The sequence below is a fragment of the Anguilla anguilla genome, chromosome 13 (genome assembly GCF_013347855.1).
Source record: "Anguilla anguilla isolate fAngAng1 chromosome 13, fAngAng1.pri, whole genome shotgun sequence".
NCBI classification, from domain to species: Eukaryota; Metazoa; Chordata; class Actinopteri; order Anguilliformes; family Anguillidae; genus Anguilla; species Anguilla anguilla.
Genome location: NC_049213.1, coordinates 25,165,626 through 25,182,905, shown reverse-complemented (window position 1 = coordinate 25,182,905; position 17,280 = coordinate 25,165,626). Strand labels below are relative to the sequence as shown.

The following is a 17,280-nucleotide window of genomic DNA, read 5'->3' as shown; positions in this document are numbered from 1 at the left end:
CTTTTGGTTTGGCTGAGACCTTGCCCAAAAACTAAAATGATAAACATGCATTCTCATCCAAAGCTTGTTCTGACTCAACATAATATAAAGTTATACAAAATGTATTTTAATAACAAACATCTAATAACTTCAGTTCTGTTCAAGTCATGTCTTAAAATAGTTGGAGGACCACTAAATATTTAAGCTCTAGCTATTACAAGACTGCATGGAATGATGGTCTTAACTTACAACTGTCATAATGAGCAAGGATATGAGATATAGTGATAATCAATAGAAACTCAAAATAACAAACCATCATTGCAGAAATGACTAGTCACACCCTGGACCAAAACATCAACAGGAAATACCACCTGACTCAGAACCATTTCCTGTCTCATTAGCAACATAAGTTGCCATCTGAAGTCTGACCAGATGTGGAACTTTCAGTGAATATAACTGTGCAGATGGCCTCCTCTACTGGCCACTGAATATATAAATACAGTCACAATGAAAGGCTGTACTTCACTGCCATTGCTTTACATACAATGCCCTCTGTAGGTCTCCTCTCCAATAGTCAAGCTTTGAGGGAGTCCATGACAAGATCCCCTGGGTGAACCTGTTTAAAGGATTTTCATGAACATAAACTTCTACATCAAAATGGATGCGCTTTGCTAACAGATACACACCCACAACTCAGACTAAGCACACCATACAAAGGACTAGAAATTTTTGTTTATTTTATGAAGGACCATACACATCTTCAAATTCACACATATAAAGACAAGACTTCTGACAGGGACAGATGCCAATTAAAATGAACTGGAAACCTCATTCTTGTAAATCGAAAATAAATAACCTTTGTTATCTACAGTAGAGCATAAACGCCCTGTTGGCCCAAGCCATCACACATTCAGACACAGATAAAAACAGTTACGTTTGCTCTTCGGTTGAAATTAACTATGATGATACAACCTGGAAATATCATCACGGAGCACACTACCAGCAAACCTTGCCTGCACACTGACTCACTAATACTGCACACAGCAATATAAAATAAGACAGACCACAATGCCTGACCACACAAAGTATAAAAATATATTTTTACGTGTTGACGGCAGATCAAAACGATCTCTCCCTCCTCCCCAACCGATCATCTCTAACTCCCGTAACGGACACACTAGTTACGGGTGCCTGGATTTACTGTTGTGGGAGAGTATCGTTTTCGGTTAAAGGAAGAACACGCTCCAGCTACAACAAAAAAGACAAACACCAAGTGCACAGAAACTAAGGGTAAGCCCCACTCGTTCGCTTCGCCCCTTACAATTGCTACAGGAAGAACACGGATCTCCATGGAACCGTGCGTGGCTAAAGAGCGACCTCTAGTGGCAACTGCTGGAAGCCAAGATTTTCCCCATTAGTTATTTCGCTCCCTCACTGAAGTGGGCTGTCCCTTGTCAAGACTGTTTAGGATTTGTCCCCTAGCACTGCTGGTGAAGACTTGGCGTTGATAGGCTGAGGGTCCAGGAAGCTGTCCAAGGTGGTGGCACAGCCAGGCAGCTTGCCACCTGGCGGCCGTGAGACCTTCCTCTTGCCCTTCATCACCAGAGGGCGGATATCCGACATAGGGGACTGGAGGAGGGGCGGAGTCAAGGAAAACAGGGACGGCCCTCTCCCCAGAAATGAGGGTAATACAGATGACACAGCATCCAAAGCAGGGACAACCTCCTACAAAATCCACTCAGGATTTCCCCATTTAAAATTCACAGATGAACCAATTAAGACACAGTTCTACAGTTCCTCATATGATTATATCGAAAGTACCAAAACTGAAAGAAGCCGTTTTAATTCATCAAGGCATTTCAGGTGTTGTTTTTCAGTATTTTGTGTAACTGCAGAAGCGTATTTAGCCATTCAGGTTAAGCACCATGTTCACTGATATTCCATCCCAGCTGGGTACTTACCCTGGAATTGATCCTTTATGTGACCAATACCCTACCAGCTGTAGCACATTGCCTCACAGGTGAAGTAGTTCAATGGTGTATAACGCCACAGTCACAGATAAGGATACAGGCTGGATGAATTTGGTTCTTCCGCCCAGACCATCGTAGCCGGTTCTCACCTGAAAGATTCCAGGAATTACTAGGGCCAATGGCATGGAGAACCAGCACAGGGGACAGGGAGAGGGAGACAGAGGCAGGTCCTGATGAGAAGTACCCAATCCTGCAGTCTCAGGAGGAGGAAAGCTAAGGAAGCGTGACTCACAGCTCCTAGTCTGGTCCGCTGGGGGTCTAGCATGCTTCCAAAATTCTTCTTCCTGAAGAGGATGGAGTTGCGCAGGAAGGGCTGCATGGTGATGTCCTCTTCTGGGGCACGGTTCTGCAGAGAGACAGACAGACAGACACACACAATTACAATCACAGAGCGCAAAGTCCAAGAATTTGCTGACTTTAGAGTAAATTGTCAAAAATAAAATTTATCATATATCATGAGATGAGAGATCCAGAACTCCAGGATTAAGATCAAGAATAAATAATGAAAGATTAAACAAATTTGAAGGCGGATTTAATAAAAATGTAATAATAATAGTTTTTAATTTAGGATATTCTAGCATTCTTTGCCCAGTGCTTTATCCCCCGGATTCAGAGGAACTCTGTACCTTGCTTCCTGCAGAGGAGCGGTCAGTGTGCGCTGAAGATGAGAAGCTGGAGGAGACAGACAAAATCAAACTCAATCCGCAAGGAATGCGGCAAACTCCTCAGAGGGGAGGAGTGAAAGAGGAGCAGAGACTCTGAAAGGACACTCACTCCGCAGGGTCCAGCCGCATCTTCTTGGAAGGGACGTGCCCGGCCTTTTTGTCCGGCAGTTCAGGGGTGGAGACGTCGAAGGTCACGTTGAGGTCGATGTCCCCGCTCCCCTCAGGCTGGTGCAGTCGAGGCTGTTTCAGCTCCATAGGGGCAGGGCTGCCCAGAAATAAGCACAATTAGCATGTTAGCGACATCCACTGGCTATTGATCAGCTCTATCAAAAAGCTACCAATGAGTGAACTCAGTACTGCTTACAAATATCATCACACACCAAAATCACCAAGAGCATTCAGTATTGCGCCTCAGAATTCTAAATCCAAATCCAGTCCTTAACACTACCCAGTTTCTCATTGGGAAATGCCACAACTACTGCACCCTCGTTTATATAAAGCGTCACTAGATTTCACGTATAAGGTTGTTTCACACTTGCCCAGTCAGGAAAGCTAGTAAGAAACCTACTTGCCTGAACAAACGGTACTTTCTGGGATATGGCAATGTTTACCTGTGCCATTAAGTATGTAGAAAAAAATACAAATATTACTCTGTAATATTTAGCTAACATTTATTATCTGGTATCTATACCCCCTTTTAATGCAGTACAGAGCTGCTTATGGTGGAGAGACTGTATTAAAAATGCCACAGACCTCTCGAAGACCAGCCTGCTAAGTGCCTCGTTGGTGCGAGTGGGTGTGCTCAGAGTTTTCTGCAAGATCTCCACCTTCTTCTTCAGACTCTGACAGGAAACAGCAAACAACCATACGACACTTTCAAACAATGTACAAACTCTCTGGGAAAGGCAGAAAATGGGAATATTTACACAGTGACTGGAATTTGCTACGTTCAATACAGACAGGTCTATCATTAATAACAACCTTTTGCCGGGTCTGAAAAATGTTAAAGTATAAATATATCAAAAATCACTATTTTTTTCTTTTAAAATTACACAGTGATGTACAGTTTACATTCTGTACAAGCTCCAAACCCATTGAGGATTGGAGCTGTTCAAAATGTTAAATGAACTGAGTAAAAAGAAATGTCCACATTAGAAATGTCCACATGCGGATGCATTGGGAGCTCTTGATTAGAAGGGCTCACAGTGATCTCTTTGTCAGAGTTCCTCAGGTCCTCCTGCATGGCCTTCATGTCCTCTTTCATCCTATTCATATCCGCGGTAGCTTTCTGTAACTACAGAGCACGGTTGGTGAGCACATACAATCTTCTAACACAAAAAGAGCCAGCACCACTCTAAACACCGAGAAGCTGTTCCTATACTAACATGTGACAGAGAGATTCTACACCGGTGAGTCTGTATCTATTAACTGAAACATCTCCTTTCTTGAGATATGCATTCAAACATACTCTAGCCAGAGGACTGCCATAACAGCCTTTAACAGACGTGAGCACATTACCTTGCTGTTAGATGCAAAGAGTTCCCTCCTGAGCTTCTCACCCATCTCACTGGAGGACCTGTGGCTGGCTTTCAGGTTCTCATACTCCCTGAAGAGAACAAAGAAAAATGACACAATCATGAGAAACCCAACATCTTACATTACCAAAGAGAAAAAGGCAAGTATACACAAAATATTCATTGTCGTACAGGGCTTGGTGAAAGGATATCAAGAGCATCTGAACAGAGGAAGTGATTTGAAGGTGAAAACGCATTAGCAAATCAGGAGAAAGCGGGCATCTCGGCCCACCTCTGGGATAGCAATGGTGGAGCAGGGCATGAATCACTCACTTCTTGAGAGAGATGCAGTAGATGGAGAGCTGCTCCACAGCAGAATGGCCCACCCCCATGTCTGTGATCATAGCCTCCACCTCATCGCGATGGCCCTGTAGAACCAGGTTCAGACTGGACACACACAGGTCAGTGACAAAACAGTCATAATAATGACAGACCACACAATCACATAAGACTGCAGCATTTCTGTGAGCCTCAAGCACGTGTCCGCACGACAGACATGTGAAGTTACGGGACTACAGGATCAGGATTGCTCAAATTACACCATACAAGTTCACATCGTACTACCATACAAATCTTCAAATATATTAGTATGGATTATAATGTGTTAAAGCGATCTCCAATGGGTCAGTAACAGAATTATCATAATAATAATAATAGTAATAAAGTAATTTTTCAAGGCCACACCTCACAATTCTTGTGAATGTACACAGTATGTGACAGAACATTTGGCTTTTTATGTTGTCTAGATTTAAAATATTGTTGTAACTGTTTTATGCTGCCTTCCTGGCCGGGCCTCTCACGAAAAAGAGATTTTAATCTCAATGAGACGTACCTGGTTAAATAAATTAATTCATTAAAATACATGTGTTCAGTTAAAAAAAAAACAAACAAACAAACAAAATAAAAGTATCTGTACCTCTCGTAGGTCTTCAACTTGGTTCTCAGGCGCTGGGCCTCTTCCTTAGCAGACTGCATCTCACCATGCTGGTTCTCCATGTACTTCATCTGTTTCTGAAAGGTACAGAGAACACACATACAAACATCAAGTCCAAAAACACACGAATATGACATCTTTCTGGCGTAATTGCCCATTGTTACCAATATAGCAGAAAGAAAGAGCATGTTGTGAATTGCACTAGGTAGCAGCATGCGACCTGAGATGCCAGGTGGTAGTGGTTACCCGCAATGCTGAGCAGATTATATCCTTTTCTGTGACCTCCTTCATCACACTCTCCAGGTCCACTCTCTGGCTGTCCACAGTCTGCTTCAAGGTCTTAATCATCTTATGCTGTACCTGCCAGTCTCTCTCTGAAACAGAGAATGAAGGTAAACACACACAGACACTGCACTCCCTCAGTAGTACTTCTGAAAGGCAACTCGGGGTACAGCATACTTTCAACCATGACTATTAAAGGTAAATTTGTTACAAGCAGTACTTTTGTCTTACCTTTGTCACTAAGCTGCACTTTAATTCTATAAAGTTCATTCTGAAAACCAAGACAAACAGAAATGACAAAATTATTAGATATGTGTGTCGGGAGTGAGCACTGGGGGCTTTCAATGATGCAAATTGTTGGTATGCTGGATATAGGAATTAAACCCTGGTTTCTCACTCTACAACATAGCAATATAAAACATTGACAGGGCTTGGCCTTTTGGGAATCAGGATAGCGTCACTAGTTAGAGCATTGTTTCACCAAAGCTATAACTACCGACACTATCCTGACTGACAGGTGTGAGTCCTACACACACATGCAGACAATAAATATACAAAATATATCACAACGTTTGTTTTCATAGCTTTCGGGAGCACAGCTGCCATACAACAGATTTAAGGTAAGCCCTGCATGTTCTTGCCACAACAAACAGTTCCCTTGATCAACTTGAATGTTAAAAAGAATGAAAAGCCACTTTAAAAAGGTACCTGTAAACTCTCCGGATCCACAGCTGTACTCTCCCCCTCCCCGCCCAAGTCAAAGAACAGCTTACTGATGATATGTCTGGTGCTGACCTATGGATGGGAGTTCGGGGATCACAAAAGAATACCACACATACAGGTGTGCATACTGGATCAGTACAACATAGGTGCACAGCCAACACTAAAATGTAAAAGAACAATAAAGTCACTCGAATACCTGTTTTCTGCACTGTGGACAGGTCTTATTCGGGGCTGTCTGGAACCACTGGAGAAGACTGCAATAAAATAACATTTAGCAATATGGACATTTAAATTATCACTACATAGCTGGCCATACACAGCCTAGTCATTCTTGTATTTGCACAAAGCATTACCCTGCCTACAATGTGGCAGGGACCTTTGAGGTGTCAACAACAAACTGTGAGGAAAGATTACAATACTCAATCAATTAAGGAAGCAAATAAGTTGGTTCTAATATTTTTAACTTGTCATATGTCCAATATGGCAACTGTCAACTGAACAAAGAAAGAGGGACGTTGTGTGTTAGAAGCAGTGCTGAGGAAAGCCACTTTTAAAAGTTACATTATAACAGCCATTAAAAGTAATTTGTTAAGTTACAGCGTTACCTTGACTATACAGTCAAATGTATTGCATAGCCTAATCTATGGCCCATAATCTGTAACTTCCTGAAAACTGTAACACATTTCTATGGTTGCGAGTCAGGCACTCTTCACAGTAAGAATACATTTTAAGAAAGCGCTTCCCATATTTCTTGTGTCGAAAGTGCTGCGAAAGAAACAACGATAGATTTACTTCGCCATCTAATCTGTCCAGAATGTAAACAAGTAAGCCACAAGTGAATTGCATAACACCGATACATCAAACGAGCTAATTTCAGGCATGTCAAAGCATTCGATTTGTAACGTAAGACTTTACCATTCATAGTGGAAGGTATGGCCGCAGTGAATGGCTGCCACATCTTTAGAGTGATCGAAGAAATCCGAACAGATTGTACAGCAGGCTCGAATTGGCATTGTTCGCGAACATACCTGATCGGGGAAATGGAAGATAAACAGTGCGAAACATTTAACTGGCTAACTAGTTATCCAATGAATAATGCACAATCTTGCTAATTTAACAAGTTAGTTAGCTAGCTAGCTAATGGTGCGTTACATCACCAAAACACATCTTACTGGCAAACGTTATAGACTACAATCGGAAATGTTATGATTTACGCACAGATTACGCCTTGGGTTTTAACTTTGAACATCAAACCCCCCCTTCATGGCTTCGCACATTAATACAGTCAATTCTGCGCTAATAACTAGCTACAAAATTTGTACTAGCTGCTTTGCTTAGAGCTTTTGCTATGCCGCGCTTTGTTCAAAAGGTAGTCTTTCTCCGCCCATTTTACACAACGCGTAACAACTATGGTGGCTTGGAGGAACCAAAATTTGTTTATTGGAGACTGAGGGAAATGAGAGACGCAAAGTTGCCTATTTTCTGACCAAACTAACTCCACCGACAACAACTGTTCCACGTGTCGTGGAAGTACAGCAGTATTTGGTTTGAATGTGAATTAGAGACTGTAAAAATAAAAATAAAAGTGAGACTAAGCAAGGTCCTGCTTGAAAAAAGCATGTTAACTACGAGCATGTTAATGTTGAATCACAGCAAGCCAAAAGTGGACATAGTTCCCTGTCTGGGCACCTTGAACTTTGTCTAGGTAATTGTATCTCATATTGGATGGCTGCGGTTCTAATATGTAGGAACTTTCACAGAAGTGCCTGCTATATTTATTAAGATGTATACAGCACAAAAAGTTTAAGCAAGAACTCATCATGTATTCAAGCTCAACCGAGAATTTCCAAGACAAGTAATGCAAGAAGAGAACGAACACGAGCCTCCACTAGTGAGTGTGACAAGGATAAAATGTAGTGAGAAAACTCTACGTCCCACAATTCCATGCATTCTTCATTTCACGGAGGTGACCTCCGTGACAGGACTGGAGTTCCTTTCGCAACCAGGGCAAGAAAAAACAATCAGAGCATGCTATTCTTTAGCTTGGATCATTGAAAGGTTCGTAAACAAAATTAAATTGTGCTGCAACGAAGAGTTATTATTGATTCCTTAAAAATCTTCGTAGAAATGTTTTTTTCCCAAATGCATTCCTGCAAAGAACAAACGTAAATCCGTTGCCTAAATGTGGTTAGCTAGCAAGCTAACGACGCTTGGCACGGGACTTGATTCACTTGCGAGCAAACTTCATCTAGTATTAGCTACGTAGCTACATAGCTAGTTAGCGGACATATTTTCTTCACGGGCACAGCATATAGTCTAGCGTTAAATAGCAAGAAATTTGAACTTGTCATAACCAGTACGTTTGCTCGTAATGTGGCCACCAAACGTGCTCTATAATGGATAATATCAAACCGTCTATTTAGCGTTTTCTCCAATGACCATTGGCGATTAATGCTAGTGGCATGGCTACAAATCACCCAGTAAGTTACAGTGAGCAGTAGCGTTGCATAGTATAACGTTAATTTACTAACGTTAGTTGCTTTCTATATAGTCTATATGTTTTATAACATTGACGTTACCTCTGAAGTAGAATAATATAAAGTAACCCACCTTACTGTCTGTTGCCACAACGTTAATTAGCTAACTAGCTGTCCAACTCCAGATTCATGCACACGTTGCGCGAATGAGTATGACTGACTATAATTTCACTAAATTATGTTCTCTTGGCGCTAGAAGACAGGTGAGCCATTTCTGTGCATTCAGACCTCTGCGAAGGTTAACATTACCGGTAGACCTACCTACATGTTTTTTTTCCCACAGGTGTTTGCCTCTGAAGCCAGATACAGGGATGGAGGCCGACGTGCACAATAACAGTGTGCCGTTAGAGAACGGCAACCTAGCCCCTGTTGACCGTCTGCGCCGTGACAGGTCGGACAGTCCTACGCCAGGTCTGGTGGAAGGGACGGAACCAGGTGGGTTTTTTAGTGACCTTTCTAAAAGGCAAATCAACAGAAATGTATGAGGTTCACTGAGGTGTTGGTGGTGCTGAGCCCAGAAGTCTCTGGGCGTTGATGTTTCAAGACAAGGTATACATGAAAGCTTTATGAGCAGTAAGGTGCCATTACTTATCATGCATGCTTACTTCCATTACAGTGTAGTGTGTGCAATATAAGGTTATTGCATTTAAGGAAGTGCAATGCCTACATTTGTCAGAAATGGTTAGTCTATAAAATATATCTTTTGTTGCTACTTTTAGCCTTCTCTGTACAGAGATTTGTGTGGCCTATATGCAAATGGACTCATAAATAAAATATAGCCTAATATAATCATGTCTGTATTATATTATTATTTCCATCATTTTTGTTCCATATTTCCATCATTCCATGTGAAGCATGGAATGATTTAAAGACTTCTCTGCCACTACAAGAGTAACAATTTATGGTTGGGGTTGTGGAGAGTGCTTGATCGAATTTCAAATGAACCACTGCTGCTGTACCATTGAGAAAAGGTCTTCATGTTAATAATCTACTGCAAGATGTATACTAATGTATAGAACTGTTGAATATAAACTGCTTAGCTTGGCTGATTATTTGCCCTTAATCCGATAATTTATATATATTTGACCAGTTATGTAATGAAGGCTTGACGTGTTTTCAGTTTTGACATGTTTGTCATTTTGTATTAATATTCATGTGCATGTGGTATTAAGGTCCTTATAATTTTAGTGTTTTTTTTTTTTTTTTGCTTTCCTTTGTGAATGTCCTGTTGCTCTGGAATTATACAAAAAAGATGTTCTCCTTATCTGACCTCTCTTCAATTGAGGTCTCATCCAGTGAGTGGCTAGTTGTGACTCGTTAGGCGTTGTACACTGTGAGGCTCTCATTGTCAATGCTGTGGTACTGGCACGCGAGCTGTAGTCAGACAGTCTGTTGCCATAGCTATGCAAAGCTGAACAAGCACAGCACAGCACAGCTGCGGGTAAGTAAGCAGAAGGCAAATTCATACACTTCAGACTTGTGCTGATCCGGTGACGTCAATGTCTCTCCCTAAATTCCCTCACAAGATCTACAATCTTGCCCTCCAGCGTTTATGGAAACTTACAAACAGAACTTCCATTAATGAGGCTGAAATGAAACAAGTGTTGCTGCCTTGTAAGTATACAGACTGGAAAGCAGCAGCTGAGATTAATCTAACTGACAACTCACAAAAGAAAAAATCCCAATATGCTAATAGAATTTTGCAGTGGGAATTTGCAAAACCACTTATTATTGCAAAAGTAAGTCTAAATCCCAGATTGTGAGTACTGTTTTCTGTCATCTTTTCAGTAACTGAAGAGCAGAATCTCTATGTTAGCTCATAGTGTTCAACTGAAAAAAAGCAAGCTTGTTTCTGCAGCCCTTACTGCAGCTTGCCACTGCTCAACAGTACACTGTCTGTGTTGATTTCATAATTAATTTTGTTTAAAATTGTTTTGCTATTTTTCATAAAGAATATATATCAGATTTTTTAAAGATGAACATATACCCCCTCTTTGCAGGAAATAGTAATTCACCAATGGATACTTTTATATATGCACACTCGTATTTAGATATTATTCTGAATGAGACCATATCCTGAATATGATATGGCTCATGTGAACAGCACATTCTGATTAAATATCCTAAAAAAAGGCCTTATTCCAAATATGACATATTTCAATTAAGACAAATCTGAGTGCTATTGTGGCTTGTACTGTGCCGTGAAAAAGCACTTCCCCTTACTGAGTTCCTCTTTTATTACGTAATTGTCACACCGAATGGTTTCAGGTCTTTAGACAGAATGTATTATTAAACAAAGGGAAACCGAGTAAACTGAAAACACATTTTAAAATTATTATTTCTTTTATTTAATGAAAAAAGCTATCAAACACCCATATCACCCATGTGAAAAAGTTATTAGTTAGTTACTCAATCTGCCAATTGACCAAATTTGATTGATAGATTCAGCTGATTGATCACAGCCAGGCTTGATTGCAGCCAGCCCCGTTCAGTGTAAACCTCATTAATTTTGAGCCTTGATGCATTGTCCTGTAAACCAGACAGACAGACAGACAGACACACACACACACACACACACTTCGTGACTTGGGCTATATATTTCTGACCAGATTGGTGTTTTCAAATGTAATTTCTTAACTAAGTTGACATTAAATGTCTTATTTTTAGCCAGTGTACTTTAGATAAGGCCATTATGTATTACTTATTACGCATGGTGAGCCATGACACATCTCTGCTGGAGGGGCAGGAAGTGGCAGGGCTGATTTCAATGACGTGAATGCTAGCTGATAAGATGCTGGAGGAATTGCGAAGGAGGCTGTGGTTAGTAATGACCACGCATTGAATGACAAAGGCTGTGAATAGGAATGATTTTCAAAAGCTTCAGAGGAGACGCAGCCTGGTGTTGGGCGTTTTGGTCCATTTAAGCTGCTCAGTAGTTGTCCACTGTGGTTTGAATTTTCATCCTCAGGAATGCACTCTGTCATTACCGTTGGGTTTTTCCCAGTTGACATGGTTCCTGTGTGTTCTCGGCTCAACAAGCTTTTGCCAGAAACGGTTTTGGCACTTTCTCATTTGTGCTGTAGTAGATGCTAGAGACCCTGACACATGCAAAACACCATTTATTTCATAATTATTGTATTCTTAGGCTGACTTGCCTGCTAAGGGGATCTCCAACATGGCTGATTAATGTCATTGAAATTATTTGTAAAAACAGGATGCAAAAGTCAGGCCAGGAATATTTCTGGACATGAGTAATATAATTGGATGTCACTGCTCTTTGCTCCCTCACTCAGTGGGCGGAAACAGAATAACCGTGAGCCACCATAACCCTGCCAAATGCTTCAGCCAACAGATCTGAGTCATGAAAAGAAGGCACAGTGACCCAGCTGTGTTTGTATCTTTTCCCCTTGTGGTAGCTGGCCCAGAGAAGCCTGTCATCCAATAGTTATATGATTATAGATGTCTTATTTGAGGCTGCATTTTATGGGGATATATTGCCCATTCCTGAAGATACAAAACTGCAGTGAATTGAAGTGGCAGTTTAGTGGTTGTGACCTCCTTTCTTGTCTCTTTGCTCTCTGGCAGTAAAATATTACCACCTTTCATTTCTCATAAAAGCTATTCTTATTAGCGAGTATACAACACAGTCATTTCTAGGGCTGCTTCCTCGATTCATAATGTAATGCTGCCAAAAAATTGGTAGGCATGTGACATCATAATCAACAGCAAGCTGCTGCCATGTCTTTCACAGCATTACAGGAAAGACTGTCAGTGAAATGGTTGAAAACACATTGGTAGTGTTCTGTCAGTGTTGTGTCTGGATTCTGTCAGGGTTCCTGTGTGTTAGATTGGGTTCTTTTATATTATGATTGTTTCTCGTCCTCTTCTCCAGGAGCCGGACAAGACAGCGCCATGTTTGTACATGCACAGTCATTTGAGGACCTGACAGCAGATGGGGAGCAGGAGCAAGAGGAGGAGGTGCAGGTGCCGGAGGGCGGGGACAGGTCTGAAAGAGGCCCAGAGGTGGAGAAGCCCAGGACCGAAGGAGAAGAAAACGAGAAGATGCAGGGGCAACCAGGCGAGGAGGAGCAGGAGCAGGAGGAGGTTCAGTCAGGTGGGGGCAGGGTGAAGGAGGAGGACGTGAACAGCGAGGCCTGGCGGAGGCACCGGAAGCACGTGTTTGTGCTGAGCGAAGCGGGGAAGCCCATCTACTCCCGCTACGGCACGGAGGAGGCGCTCTCCAGCACCATGGGCGTCATGATGGCGCTGGTCTCCTTTGTGGAAGCGGGGAAAAACATCATCCGCTCCATCCATGCAGGTGAGGGGTGGGTCTGTGGAGCAGATGGCTTCCAGACAGATGCAGATGGGTTGGGGTGGGTGGGCCTTGTACTATAATAAAGGAGGTCATCTCTGTCTGCCTCAGTGTGCCAGTATAAACGGTATGCTGTAGAAACCTCTCATCTTGTGACAAAGAGCTAGCTGAATAGACTGTTGGGAGTTAGTCCTAGCATGAAGAGAAGGGAACAAATGACTATTAGTGCTGGCCTTGGAAAGTCCATTTTGTTTTATGGCGTGAAAGGAATTTAATTTGATATTTTGGCTGATAAGCAGAAGGTGTAAACCCTCAGTTTCGTTTAATTATCTGCAGCAGTAGGTTGCCTTGAATGAAGTGAAATATGCTGATTACATCCTTCAGCTCTCAAAACAGATGACAGAGCATTCCCCAAGGCTGAGAAGCTTCAGTTCCTGGGGGTCACAGTCAGAGCACCAGTCTTATTCCAGGCTTGTCTTTGTCTCCAGCTTCTTGAAGAAAGTGCATATTTGGTGTGCAGTTGCTGGGTAAACATAGATCTTATAGTCTCTAGAGGGTGATGTCATCATTTGCTGCCAATTTACTGTGTGAGCCTACTCACATATTTTCTGAAAGATAGGATTGAAAAAGGAACTGCCTCAAACTGAAATCATAAAACCAGCTGCCCTTCTTTTTTTCTACCTGGCCAGTAGCTTCTGTTTTCTTTGGTTTCACTTTTCAGTTATTTATGTTCAGTTAATAAAAACCAGGACAATGGGCACGGAAGACCATTGTAGATGAAGAATGCTTTTCTTCATGAAAATTTCACTTGAATAATGGGACTCAGCCTGAGCTGAAAATAAATATTTATGCTTTTTAGCCCTGCTTAGCATTTCCAGAACCCTTCCCTGGGTGTTTAACATTTTTTTGGTGGCCTTAAGTTTTCCTGCCTTTTCTTGCAGAGGGTTACAAAGTGGTGTTCCTGCGCAAGAGTCCCCTGGTTCTGGTGGGCGTGTCTCGAACCCGGCAGTCGGAGCGGGAGCTGACCCGCGAGCTGCTGTACATCTACTACCAGATCATCAGCCTCCTCACGCTCACCCAGCTCAACCACGTTTTCCAGATCAAGCAGAACTACGACCTCCGGCGCCTGCTGGCCGGCTCCGAGCACCTGACGGACAACCTGCTCAGGCTCCTGGACTGCGACCCGGGCCTCTTCCTGAGCGCGGTCACCTGCGTCCCGCTGCCCAGCTCCCTGCGCGACGTGGTGTCCTCCAGCCTGCAGGCCGCCAAGGCCAAGAACCTGGTGTTCTCCATCCTGCTGGCGGGCAGCAGGCTGGTGACGCTGGTGCGCAAGAAGGACCAGTACCTGCACCACATGGACCTGCACCTGCTGTATAACCTGGTGGGCTCGTCCTCCTCCTTCCGCGAGGGCGAGGGCTGGACGCCCATCTGCCTGCCCAAGTTCAACACCGCCGGCTTCTTCCACGCCCACATCTCCTACCTGGAGCCCGCCTCGGACCTGTGCCTCATCCTCATCTCCACCGACCGGGAGGACTTCTTCACACTGTCTGACTGCAAGCGCCGCTTCCTGGAGCGCCTCCGCCGCCGCAGCACCTACCAGGCCCTGCAGGAGGCGCTGCTGGCCCCCAGCTACCCCGTGTCCCAGGTGGGCATCCCAGAACTGCGGCACTTTGTGTACAAGTCCAAGAGCTCTGGACTTTACACCAGGTGAGTGTTTATGCTCTCTCTCCCTCTCTTTTTTTCCTCTCTCTCTTTCTCTCTCCCTTTCCCTCTCCGGGTTCCTCCCTCTCTTGAGGATATGTGCATGTATTTTTCCACATTTTTCCATATTATTTTTATCTGTAGTTTTTTCCCCTGTTTTGCATGCTTTTCCTCTGACTTCCTTCTCTTTCCTCTTGATTGACAGTCCTGAGATTCCCATTCCATACCAGTCCGAGGAGGAGCAGGAGAGGCTCATGGGACTGTACCAGTACTTGCACAGTCGCATGCACCACCCGACACGCCCGCTACGTTTCATCTACCACTGTGCAGAGAGGGAGAACCTATTGTCCTGGGTAAGCTCATTGCGCTGAGAAGGGCAAGTGACCGAACTCCTGGGTCAATCCAATCCTTTGTGATCAACAGCTCCTTTTTCATTCTTGAGCGCTTGCCACACTTTTAAAATGGGTTTTCTTACCAAGCAAATGCTTTGGACGGGCCTGTTTATTCATGTGTATAAATGATCCCTTTAAAAGGTGGATGACCACCTGTTGAGGAAGTGCATACATATGGGCAATGTGTACTGGACCCTCATAATTGAATTTAGGTTTTCTTAGAAGGCTAAACCAGCATTGATTGCTCTCCCCCCCCCCCCCCCCCCCCCCCCAGGTAACGAGTGGCTTTGAGCTCTACCTGTGCTTCAGTCCCCTGGGGACGAAGGCTCTGGCTATATCCGCCATCAATAAGCTGCTGAAGTGGATCAGGAAAGAGGAAGACCGTCTCTTCATCCTCAGCCCGCAGACGTATTGAGCTCCGCACCGCCCTCCACCATGTCAGGAAATGCACAGGCTGTCATGCACACCCACTGCTGTTAAAGCCGCGAAACCACAGCCTTGAGCAAAACCCATCAGAGCCCTATTATTCAGAACTGGGGCTGAGGTCAAAAGCGTAGGCCCTGTAGATTGTGGCTTAATTTCACACCTGCTGCTCATGTGCATTCGTGGCTTTTATTGGTCGGTGGGGTTGCGTGTGCTGACTCAATCACGGCTGACCGTGGGTCAGGGTTGCAGCCTGCGGTCAGTGGCTGGGTTCAGTGTTTACATTTAATCTGCTTCCTAGCTAATAGTGAACCATCTCGGCTTCTGCAGTGATCAGGGTATCTAGTATGGGAGAGATGCGTTGCTAATGTTTAAATTAAAATGATAGAAATAATATATAACAAGAATAACAATATTGAAAATTTGTCATGATGCATAGTAGTTTAATTTCTCACTGCTGTGCTTGCATTTGGAGTTCCAAACATTTTTTGCCTATAAGTAGAGACCTGTCACTGTAATAAGTTGCCATGTGAACATATCAGAAATACCCCTGTTGGTTATTTTAGTGAGAAAAAATAAAGTAAAGCAAACAAACGGGCACCATGGGGAGCAGTTTTAAAAACTTGCTGGAAATGCATCAGGAGGACCAAGTAGTGTGCTTATGAATATGTTCCAAAGAATGTAACTACTTCAGAACAATAACTGAGAATTTCATCACACCAGGACCTTTACAACTGTGATGGAAACTTTATTAACCTTTTTACTATGTACACACTTTATGTGCCTCTCCATTCCAGGCTTGGTTTTATTTTATGCTTTTAGAGAGGACATGAAAAGTGTGTTGTTTTTTCTTAATTTCCGATTATGTAATTTGTTACTTACATTTTTCTGTTGCTGAGTGTGTGTCTTGTTATCAAGGGGTTAAATGGGGCCCTTTAAAATTTGCACGTGTATTTCCATCATGGACTAGCCTCCATAGTCGACGCATACAAGCAAGATTGTTATTTATTACTATACAGTACATCTGCCCCCTTTCCCATTCAGCTCAGCAGACCAGTAACTATCTGTATGTCTCACTGCAAACATTAATCTCAATTTCTCTGCAGTTGTTACAGCACTCAGCAACAAGCCTTTTGTTTTATTTTGAAACAAGGCACTTCATAATTTTATGGAGTAATAAATTAGTCATTTTGCTTTATTGGTTTATCCTTTCTTTATCTCCCTTTATGTCTCAACTAATTCACTTCAGCTGGGCACTCGGACAGCAGTTACAGCGGAAGCTTGTGCTTAAGTTGAGGTTACTGCGCGACTTCGGACTGTCGTAAAGCTGTAAGTGTGTGGACAGGAGCAGATATGGCAGTAGCACCAGTGACCCATGTCAGTGTGAGCCATTCCAGGTCGTACTAGAAGTTTATGACTATCCTGAGTGGAAGCCACTAATGGGCAAATACCCTAAGCTGCTTCCAGTTACACCTGGGACCACTGATACTGTTACACACTGCGAGTGCTCTGTACATCCCTGTGTGACCACCTCTGCATCGGGGCAGTTTATGGTTATTTCTGGGATCAAGCATCAAGGACTGTTCTTGAGGTCTTAATAATATGAATAAAATTATTAAACAGGTAATTGTGAGTAATTTGTTTTTTCTTTTCTGTCATTGCACCACTTTTTTTTTTTTTTGAAGTACACACAAACACACATTAAGTAAACCTGAAATATGAATACAT

At 43.0% G+C, this 17,280-nt stretch overlaps 2 protein-coding genes across 3 annotated transcripts; one reads left to right on the top strand and one right to left on the bottom strand.

The window, feature by feature from the left end:
- Positions 1 to 691: 691 nt before the first annotated feature.
- On the bottom strand, positions 692 to 9,083 carry traip (TRAF-interacting protein). 2 transcript variants are annotated; one of them, XM_035388708.1, is made up of 16 exons: positions 8,986 to 9,083; positions 7,103 to 7,215; positions 6,384 to 6,441; positions 6,173 to 6,259; positions 5,696 to 5,735; positions 5,429 to 5,556; positions 5,165 to 5,259; positions 4,522 to 4,635; positions 4,193 to 4,280; positions 3,879 to 3,968; positions 3,428 to 3,516; positions 2,784 to 2,939; positions 2,636 to 2,681; positions 2,242 to 2,355; positions 2,048 to 2,098; positions 692 to 1,608 (listed from the first exon to the last, which is right to left on the bottom strand). In XM_035388708.1, exons 2-16 carry the CDS (start codon positions 7,198 to 7,200, stop codon positions 1,444 to 1,446), a joined length of 1,419 nt encoding a protein of 472 aa, XP_035244599.1. In that variant the 5' UTR covers positions 7,201 to 7,215; positions 8,986 to 9,083; the 3' UTR covers positions 692 to 1,443. The 2 variants fall into 2 exon arrangements, with proteins under 2 accessions (XP_035244599.1, XP_035244598.1); XM_035388707.1 differs by lacking the exon at positions 8,986 to 9,083 and adding an exon at positions 7,406 to 7,584.
- mon1a (MON1 secretory trafficking family member A) lies at positions 8,031 to 17,179 on the top strand. The gene is made up of 6 exons (XM_035388706.1): positions 8,031 to 8,245; positions 9,008 to 9,159; positions 12,617 to 13,042; positions 13,978 to 14,743; positions 14,943 to 15,090; positions 15,404 to 17,179. Exons 1-6 carry the CDS (start codon positions 8,046 to 8,048, stop codon positions 15,542 to 15,544), a joined length of 1,833 nt encoding a protein of 610 aa, XP_035244597.1. The 5' UTR covers positions 8,031 to 8,045; the 3' UTR covers positions 15,545 to 17,179.
- Positions 17,180 to 17,280: the final 101 nt, after the last annotated feature.

What these genes read in the sequence shown, in the direction of transcription:
- traip (XM_035388708.1), bottom strand. Translation starts at nt 7,200, where the DNA reads ATGCCAATTCGAGCCTGCTGTACAATCTGTTCGGATTTCTTCGATCAC. An exon ending in GTCCACAGTGCAGAAAACAG is followed by an intron (nt 6,260 to 6,383) that starts GTATTCGAGTGA and finishes TCCCATCCATAG; the next exon opens with GTCAGCACCAGACATATCAT. An exon ending in TACTGCATCTCTCTCAAGAA is followed by an intron (nt 4,281 to 4,521) that starts GTGAGTGATTCA and finishes TGTTCTCTTCAG; the next exon opens with GGAGTATGAGAACCTGAAAG.
- mon1a (XM_035388706.1), top strand. Translation starts at nt 8,046, where the DNA reads ATGCAAGAAGAGAACGAACACGAGCCTCCACTAGTGAGTGTGACAAGG. An exon ending in GGTGGAAGGGACGGAACCAG is followed by an intron (nt 9,160 to 12,616) that starts GTGGGTTTTTTA and finishes CCTCTTCTCCAG; the next exon opens with GAGCCGGACAAGACAGCGCC. An exon ending in AGCTCTGGACTTTACACCAG is followed by an intron (nt 14,744 to 14,942) that starts GTGAGTGTTTAT and finishes CTTGATTGACAG; the next exon opens with TCCTGAGATTCCCATTCCAT.